The following is a 9,751-nucleotide window of genomic DNA, read 5'->3' on the forward strand; positions in this document are numbered from 1 at the left end:
CTGTTGGAGTTGGCCTTTTTTGAGCTCCAAAACGCATTTTTTGGTGGTCCAAATTTTATATCTCCGGTTTTGGACCGTCAAAATTTGAACCATCTATTGAAGATGCTCTAACTAAGATTAGCAATCGGATGGGAGTTGAAGATTATAGGAGAAGCTGGGGAGGGGGCCGATTCTCCCGGAATAAACCAAACTGGCCCATAAACATCGGGAGGGGAGGAACTTTGGATGTTAACAGACCGCCCATTGGTGAAGATTACAGCGGACACCACACCCATTGCCCATGTAAACAAAAAATACACCATCTATATGAACAATATATGGCACAGATATAATTCAGTCGAGTACAAAAAAGCTGTGGTCTTTGTCCAAATGTAAACGAAAATCAACTCATCGCCAAATGAATACAAGGGTCTGGGGTTAAAAAGAACAATGGCTTATGGCCAGGAAAAGCAAAAAAAAAACACCACAACTCCAATGGGCTTCTCTTCTAATAAAAGTCCAGCTAGGAGTACATGGGTTCGCGTGCAGCTTCAACGAAGCAAACATCTTGCCATGCCACACAAGTTCTTACCCTCCCTGAGATAGACCAACCATATAATCCATGAGCAGAAACCTGCACTGAAGTAAGAACATAAGCAACGGTTTGACAGATAATCAAAGTTCAAAAAGGCGCTATTAATCATGCGCTTATGCATGTCTACGCACAAGGTGCTGGCATAACGCCTCGCTTTGGCCATGTGCGCTCAGAAACGCATGACTAGGCTGAGCACCTTTCCTGCTGAAGCACGATTAGGCGCGTGGAATGCCAGAAATCACGTGTAATGGCGCAGAACGGCGGGAAGGGGGTCAGCAGGAATTAGAAGGCGAGGCAGGCAGGCGCGGGACGAGAGCCAAAAGCCCAAAATTATGGCTCGTCTAGGGTTAACCTTGGCTCTCCTCTCCTTGCGTCGCCGGGCCTTCCTCGCGCCGCCACAGATCTGAAGCTCGTCCTCGCCTCGGTCGGAACTCCTTCGTCTCGCACCCTCCTCACGCCGCCGGCTGCTGGACGCCGACCTTGCCCGCCACGGATCTCGCGCTCCTCCTCGTGCTCTTCTTCTTTTCAGGCAGGCAAACCCCGTGAGCCCTCCCCGTCTCCCCCTTTGAGCTATCTGCCTCGGTGCCTCCCTCTCCTCTTTTGTCTTGGTTTGCTGTTGGTGCTGCTATTTTGCTGCTGCTCACTGCTGGTGCTGCTCCCTCTGTTGCTGGTCATGCTCTGTCGCTGGCTGGCTAGCTACTGCTACTCAAATTTGGTGCCACTAGCTGCTAGCTGCTGTTGTTGGCTGTGCTAATGTGTGGTGCACTTGTGCTGTGCTGTTGTGTTGTGTATTTGTGATGTGCTGCTTTGTTGTGATGTGCTTGTGCTATTAGCTATGTATGGCTATAATCTGCTATTAGTATATACGTGAGCACATGGCTATGAGAGCGATATACTGACAAGGTATTTATCTGTTCAATGATTATATCCCACTCCAAGTTACATTTTAGTTGTATATAGATGGGCACATGGCTATAATCTGCTACATGGAGAGCTATGTATTGACATTCCTATGTTTTCCCAGCTGAAAACTACTTCCCCAGCGATCCCAGCTATGTCCTGCTGGCTTGTCCGTATGGTGTCAGTACAGTAAAAAAAAAATTGCGGGTGGTGTCAGTACAGTATTGTACAGGATCAGTACAGTATTGTACGGGATACTTAGGCGCGCGCCTAAGCAGCGCATAAGCGAGCTAGGCGCAAGTAGGTCCCAAAACGAACAATTTATGCCTAGTGCCTTTTTGAACTTTGCAGATAATGTGAGTAGGTCAGGTGATTTTATCTCCTGGAGAAAGAAGTTGATATGTGGGAATTATGAGGTAGTCATATCACAAAGAACCTAAAACCCTTCCATAAAAATAATTAGGTAAAATGATATGCATCTCACTTAATTACATATGCTATTTGTAAACTGCTAACCTGAAGCACATTTTAATGGATGGTGACAGCTTATACTTCATGTAAGAGCAGAACAGAGTACTTGTGATGTAGAGATATGGTTATTCATGTCAGAGCAAGATGTGCCAGATGATCAAAAAGTTAAGATATGCTGTGGCTTACATCCTCAATCAGTAGCAACTTTCTTCCTTGCTGCCCTTGCATTATCATACTCAAACTTGAGCACATCTTGAATATGTGAAGTATCCTTGATATAAAACCACCTCCCAATTGCGCTCTCCTCAATCATTGGGAAGTATTGAGCAAGAATGGTGTTGGCGAACCAGTACCAGATAGCACCAAATACAAGGCCGACTACTGCTCCCGCGAAAACCTAATGAACCCATCAAATTGAAATATCTGTCAGTTTTTTAGTGGCAGTCATGACATTTATAAAAGCAATAAAACCAACAATGTTCCAAACAAGCAGGTATGCAGGGAGACCACCAACTTTTCTCAAGGATGATGCCATTAAGCCGAATCACACTGCTGATTCAGGAACAAGTATACTATGGAGAGAGAATACCCAACTTTCAAGTACATATCCACCCAAAATGTAATTGTCCTATGGTTCAAATTCATATGCAAACAGATAGGTCCAACAGATTAACCATATGAATTTCATTCACCTATTGAGTCCATAAGGATAGCGCTTTAGCTGTAATTTTTGTGTTTTCAAAGAAATATTCTTGAGTTTTAGATCCGAATGATTCAATTGATGGATTTCAACCAATTGAAATTCAAATGCAAACAGATACGCAAATTCTAATGTGAATAATCCCTATGGTTTCAACCATACAAACTTTCCCTATGAAGGCCCTTCGGATCAAAGGAATGAAAGCGCCAAAATTCATATGTATTGCTTTCCACCCAATCCCATATGATTGATTCATAGAAAGGTTAGATCACTTTTTTTATTCCTTCGATTCCTGTAGGATATCAATTAGTATCCCAGTGTTTTGCAAATCCTGCATTTCGAAGAAGTCTTAAATTATCTGACTGTAATGCCCAGTCATTGGCTAAAAGTGCATCAATCAATAATCAAAATCCCATCGCGTCCGCGCAGATCGGATCCGAAATTCAGGGGCTCTGACCTGCGGGACGGTGTGGTAGCCGAGATACACCCTGGAGAGCATGGTGAGGAACGCGAGAGGCCATGAGAAGGCGGCCATGACGCGGCTCGCCGGCGACCGCCGGAGCACGAAGAGCGAGAGGTAGGTGGCGAAGAAGAAGGTGTACTGCGCGTGGCTGGACGGCCACCCGTGGGAGTCGCAGGTCTCGAGCAGCTCGCACGAGGCCGGGCGGGACTGCGCGACGGAGTGCTTGATGAGCTCGTTGAGGACCTGCGAGACGAGGAGCCCCAAGGCGAAGCAGATGCCCTGCAGCTCGCGGCGAAACATGAAGTGGGAGATGAAGCCGCCGAGGCTGATGAAGACGGGGATTAGGGAGACCCACGCGAGGAAGAGGCCAACCCTGTCGCCCCGGTGATAGCGGACGTGGGTGAGCGTGATGGCCTTGAGCGCCGGCGGCACCGACGCGGCCATCTCCTGGTACTCCCCGGCCCCGGACATGGCTCCGCCGCGGAGCTCGCTTTCTTTTTCCTCTCTTCTTCGATTGGGGTATCGCGTATAGGGGATCTGCGCGTTGCGCTTTTCGGGCGGGGCGTGAAGACGCGTGCGCGTGCCAGAAGAAGTGGGGCGTGGACGGTAGACGCGTGGGGGTGGGGTACAAGGAGAAGCCTAGAGCTACGGATGAATCTGATGATGGGCCATTTTCAGCAGGTCTCTTTTTCTTCCGCATGGAGAAAACTTACACCTATAAAAACACGAAAGCACATCCAACTACCCGTAAAAAAAAAAGCACATCCAACTAAGCATTGTCTAATTTTTTTTGAGAAAGGGGTTTTCTCCTGACTTATTTTTATTTAAAACAAGGCAAGCAAAACACACGACTGTTTACAACACTCGGGCTATAGCCAAAGTAGTTGAGCTTGATAAGATTCACAAGCACAACTAACAACATGAGCAAAGAAAATTCAGCAACAAAAGCTATCTATTACATAATCATCAGCGTCAGCTGGAATGGGCTCTTGGATAGAAGTTCTGTTGATCAATCCCTGCACCCACATTATTCTTCGTCACCAAACGATCCTTAGGAGCTCTCCTCTTCTTCAATCCAGCAGTAGCAGGCAGTCTTTCATTATTTTTGATTGAGAATCCAAGCATATAATCATCCATCTATGAAGGAGCACACTTACTCTACTCAAAAGAATTCAGATTTCTTTCCACACAACTCCATGAAAACACAACTCATTTATCATAGCCCATAAGCTCCAGATGAAGGCGACACAAGCCATAACTATAACATATTCCTTATTATCTCTATCCCACAAAGAAGATAATTCATTTATATTGTCAAGAGAGATAAAAGTGAAAAGCTTCAACAATATCTTTCGAAATATGTCTCGCAATAATGCAACCAAAAAGCAAGTGATCGGCAATATTCATACTCATTATAAAAAAGACAAGTTAAATCAGCAAAGTGTTCTCTTTTACTCAAATAGTCTCTTGTAAGGATTTTGATATGAACCATCAACTAAACAAACACAATATATCTTTGTGGAACAATTATTTTTCCAAATTTGTCCCGGCCAGGGGTAGAAACCCCACCCCATTTGATTTTGTTGTAAAATAATATAGTAGGATAAATCCTATAAGCTTCAAGAGTCCAAAAAGTTTATCGGCATCATCAAGAGGTATAAAGTGAGGGTTTTCTATTTTCATGCCCTTGGTTGCTTAGTTGTGCTCAGTTTTACCCCAGTCGTCTAACATTGCTCACTTTTCTCCTCCCTCCTTCACCCCTACTCACAAAAGCCCAAACGGAGCAAGGTCGTCCAGTAAAAGCCTTTAACCATTACCTCTTGGCGAGCGGGGCGCATTATATCCTGGCAGGTGGGGTCGGGCCACTCTCTCTCCCCATAGTGGTGACGCGTTAAATCCTGACAGGTGGGACCGAGGTAAATTATGGCAGGTGGGGCCGAGGCAACTGAGGTAGCTTATGACAGGTAAGGCCGAGGCAACATATGACAGGTCGGGTCTGTTCTCTCTCTCATTTGTGAACGGCAGACCGCACACTACCTTGAGCAACACCCCCACCTCCCAAAGACTAGCCATTGTCGCAGCCTGCCCGCATCGCAGGCTCTGACTCCAGCAGTGAACTACGGATGACAACGCTGAACGTCCGCCACAACACCAATAGTCTTTCCTCTGCCCGCATTGTCCCTCAAAGCCCAACCAACTGCATGTAGAGCTCCCGCCCCGATGATCTAGATTCTTCTGCCATCGAAGAGTGACCAACGACATCGTGGCATTGCTCGCATTTCTTAGTAAGCTCTTCAATCATGATCCGCCCACCGTATTCAAGCCCTTCGGGACCCCTTTCCCATAAACTCATCTGAAACCCTAATTTTAGGTGCGCCTTTGCGGTCAATATCTGGTCGAAGTGGGCACACCAGCGAGGGAGGGGATTCTATCATGTCCTGCCACGTTCATCTACAACGGATTCGGGGAAGTGCAGGTAGTTAGTGGGCATCCATTTTGCATCATGTTTTTCTATTGTTATTTATATTTTAAGTTATATTTCACTTTTAAGTGCTATTCTAATGCGCTTTCTCTCGTAAATTGCAAGTTCTATCACAAGAGGGAGATTGCGGGCAGCTGGAATTCTGGACCTGAAAAGAGCTACAACAGAGATAGCTATTCTCCGGTGCTCCAAATGACCTAAAATTTTATGGGAGATTTATTTTGGAATATATAAAAAATACTGGAAGAAAAAGATCCCTGAGGGGGCCCACCAGCGAGCCTAGGGTGCGTCACTTGAGCTTGTGCGACCACCAGCAAGCCTCCGAGGCTCATCTTCTCCTATATGAAGCCAATTGCCATAGAAAAATAAATAAGAGGAGGACTTTCGGGACGAAGCTCCGCGGTCTTGAGGTGAAACCTGGGCAGGAGCACTTTTGCTCTCCGGCGGAGCGATTCTGCCAAGGATACTTCCCTCCGTGAGGGGGGAAATCGAGCCATCGTCACCACCAACGTTCCTCTCATTGTGGAAGGACTCATCTCCATCAACATTTCACCAGCACCATCTCATCTCTAAACCCTACACTACTAGGGAAAAGGCTAGCAGCAGCGCGGGTTTTAGGCCTATCAGCAGCGCGGGTACCCGCGCTACCAATAAGGCGCTACAGCTAACTCTTAGTAGTAGCGATGCATGTACCCGCGCTACCACTATTGACTATAGCAGCAGCGCTTTTCAGGAACGCGCTGCTATTACTTAGCTGTAGCGATTTCCCGGTCCAGCGCTACTGTTATATCTTTCACCATTTCCCCATTCCGGCTTCGATAAACTGCAATTTCCAGATACTAGGTACTACTAGATATCAATTTCATAAAGCATTATAGGTACTAGGTAGTACTCCCTCGGTTCGAAATTACTCGTCGTGGTTTTAGTTCAAATTTGAACTCAAACCACGACGAGTAATTTGGAACCGAGGGAGTACTAGATAACAATTTCATATATACTCAACATGCATCCTCAAGCAGTACAAGGTGACATCGACGGCAATCATCATATTTAGTTCTAGATGATATCGACGGCGATCATCATATGTAGTTCTACATGATATCGACGACGATCATCATATGTAGTTCTAGATGATATAGCCACATACACATATGTAGTTCTAGATGATATCAACGACGATCATCATCCTCAAGCCTGGGTGGTGGGTGTTCCTGATAGTAATTAGGATGGCCTATCCAGCATGAAGATTCTTGCCAACGAGGAATCTCTTCCACCTAACCGAGTTCAAGTGTGTGCGACCATCTGTGCCCATGCAGTAAGTACATGTGGTGACGGAGCCCCTTGCGGTAAGGCGTAGTCCAACTGAGCCTTCTTCATCAGGCTCGATACCACAACTCACAGATAGGTTCTTTGGCAATCTCTGAATAAGAAAAACATATCAATTAATAAATAGCCTAAGCATGTGATCAGACTCTACACTAAAGTATATCATCGACTAGATTTGTAAGTATAACAATACAACATGTATATATCATCAAATTACTACATGTAGTACGTGTCAGGCGGGTCACGAATGGCACCCCGACAAAGTCATCACGTGGCGGAATTATGTCCCATAGGTTGCACACCTCCTCCTCGCTCAGCCTCATTCTTTGAGCTATGATGGCTTCATGAAGTGGGTTCTCATCATCTTCATTGAGTGGGTCCTCATTATCTTCATCATCTTCGTCATCTTCATCATCTTCCACCAGGTTGATATAAATGACAACCAGCTTGGGTCTTTCTGCTCTGAAGGAGAATCTGATCAACTCACCACCAGTAAGACGCATGCGAGCGAGGAAACGGGCCCATCCATCTCCTCCAATCTGCGACATATTGCGTCCTTTCTCGACCTCCATAGTGTACGGCCCCCAGGAGCCTCAAATGTCACAGTGTCTCCTGTCAGCTTGTTGAATTTCAACCTCACATTGCATGGGACAATCTGTGTAAGAAAAGCAAAATGACACAATGCAGTAATGCCAACACTAAAAATAAAATAGTTGTTACATTTCATCTAATTTCTTACCGCCGCATGACGAAAACTCGGATGGAAGTAGATGCCGAACAGCTTGCCAGTTGCAAGGCTGCTGGCGCACCTTGACTTGCACAGTCGACATAGTGGTGCTGGTGGTGGCGCCATTTTACTAAATCAACTAAATCAAAATGTTCTAAATCAACTAGCCTACTAAATCAACTAAATCAACTAGCATACTAAATAAACTAAATCAAAATGTTCTAAATCAACTAAATCAACTAGCCTACTAAATCAACTGAATCATATCAACTAAATCGACTAAATCAACTAGCATACTAAATCCACTAGCATACTAAATCAACTAAATCAAAATGTTACATATGAAAGCCTACTAAATCAAAATGTATCAGGGAGGAGGGACAAGGAGGGGCGACTCGAGGAGGGAGAAGATAGTAGGACGGAGGAGGAAGGCGGAGCGAGGAGGGGCCGGCCGGCGGCGAGTGGAGGGAGGACGGATCGAGGAGGAAGGCGGAGCGAGGAGGGGGCGGCCAGCGGCGAGTGGAGGGAGGACGGAGGAGGATGAGGTGACAACGGCGCAGATCGGGGGAGGGGCGACGGGGGAGGACCGGCGGCGCGGGGGGGGGGGGGGGTGAGGATGAGACCGTGAGTGTGTGTGAGTGTGATATGTGGATGAGGCTAGCTAGTGAGATCTGTAGTTAATTTAGCAGTAGCGATTATTGCCTGAATGCACTGCTGCTACGTTACGTAGCAGTAGCGCTGTTTATTTTAACGAGCTGCTGCTATAACTGGCCTCGCGGCGGCGTCGTGGGAATTTTAGCAGTAGCGCTGCTTGGAGTGCGTGCGCTACTGATAAACTTGTTTCAGCAGCGAGTTTCCACAGCCTGCGCTACTGCTACTTACCAGCAGCGCCTAATTTTATAGCGCACTGCTGGTAAGATTCTGTGTATAGGCTTTTCCCTAGTAGTGGTAGTTCATCTCTTGTGTTCAATCTTTGCCCAAAACCTCAGATTGGTACCTGGGGTTCGCTAATAGTGTTGATTACATCTTGTAGTTGATGCTAGTTGGTTTATTTGGTGGAAGATCATATGTTCAGATTGTTAATCATACATTATTCTCCTCTGATCATGAACATCAATATTATTTGTGAGTAGTTTCATTTGTTCTTGAGGACATGGGAGAAGTCTTATTATAAGTAATCATGTGAAGTTAGTTTTTGTTCAATATTTTGATGATGTGCTATGTTGTTCTTCCTGTAGTGGCGTCGTGTGAGCGTCCACTACATGACACATAACTATGCTTGGGCCTAGGGGAAGGCATTGTGGGATTACTGAGTAGATGATGGGTTGCGAAAGTGACAGAAGCTTAAACCCTAGTTTATGCACTATTCCGTAAGGGGCTGATTCGGATCCATATGTTTCATGCTATGGTTAGATTTATCTTAATTCTTCTCTCGTAGTTGTGAATGCTTGCGAGAGGGGGTAATCATAAGTGGGTTGTTTGTTCAAGTAAGAATGGCACCCTAACACAGGTCCACCCACATAACAATTTATTAAAGTAGTGAACGCGAATTAACGAATCATGATGAAGTTAACTACATGAGATTCCCATGTGTCCTCGAGAACGCTTAGCTCATTATAAGAAGTATGCCCAACTTGTCCTTTGCAATAAAAGGATTGGGCCACCTAGCTGCACTGATACGTCTCAAACGTATCTACTTTTCCAAACACGTATTCTCTTGTTTTGGACTCTAACTTGCATGTTTTGAATGGAACTAACCCAGACTGACACTGTTTTTAGTACAACTACCTTGGTGTTATTTTTGTGCAAAAATAAGGGTTCTTGGATTGGGCTGAAATTTTACAGAGAATTTTTCTGAAATGTATAAAAATTATTGGCGAAAAGATCTACTACGTCCCCAACGTATCTATAACTTTTGATTGTTCCATGCTATTATGTTATCAATCTTGGATGTTTTATATGCATTCATATGCTATTTTATATGATTTTTTGGACTAACCTATTAACCTAGAGCCCAGTGCCAGTGCCAGTTTCTGTTTTTTTCCTTGTTTTTGAGTATCGCAGAAAAGAAAAACCAAACAGAGTCCAATTGACCTAAAACTCGACGG

The 9,751-nt window shown here is 45.3% G+C and overlaps 1 protein-coding gene across 2 annotated transcripts; it reads right to left on the minus strand.

Annotated features, from left to right (window-relative positions):
• Positions 1–283: 283 nt before the first annotated feature.
• LOC125552001 (lipid phosphate phosphatase gamma) lies at positions 284–3,713 on the minus strand. Of its 2 annotated transcripts, none has more exons than XM_087544664.1 (3): positions 3,103–3,713; positions 2,132–2,342; positions 284–613 (listed from the first exon to the last, which is right to left on the minus strand). In XM_087544664.1, exons 1-2 carry the CDS (start codon positions 3,577–3,579, stop codon positions 2,136–2,138), a joined length of 684 nt encoding a protein of 227 aa, XP_087400790.1. In that variant the 5' UTR covers positions 3,580–3,713; the 3' UTR covers positions 284–613; positions 2,132–2,135. The 2 variants fall into 2 exon arrangements, with proteins under 2 accessions (XP_087400790.1, XP_087400791.1); XM_087544665.1 differs by having other exon boundaries at positions 284–618; positions 3,103–3,709.
• Positions 3,714–9,751: the final 6,038 nt, after the last annotated feature.

This window comes from Triticum urartu, chromosome 2A (genome assembly GCF_056163025.1).
Source record: "Triticum urartu cultivar PI428250 chromosome 2A, HENAU_Tu73, whole genome shotgun sequence".
Taxonomy (NCBI): Eukaryota; Viridiplantae; Streptophyta; class Magnoliopsida; order Poales; family Poaceae; genus Triticum; species Triticum urartu.

Bases quoted from the DNA above. Each gene is read 5' to 3' on its own strand.
- LOC125552001 (XM_087544664.1), bottom strand. From the start codon at position 3,579: ATGTCCGGGGCCGGGGAGTACCAGGAGATGGCCGCGTCGGTGCCGCCG. The intron at 2,343-3,102 runs GTCAGAGCCCCT...TGGGTTCATTAG, and splicing joins GCTACCACACCGTCCCGCAG to GTTTTCGCGGGAGCAGTAGT.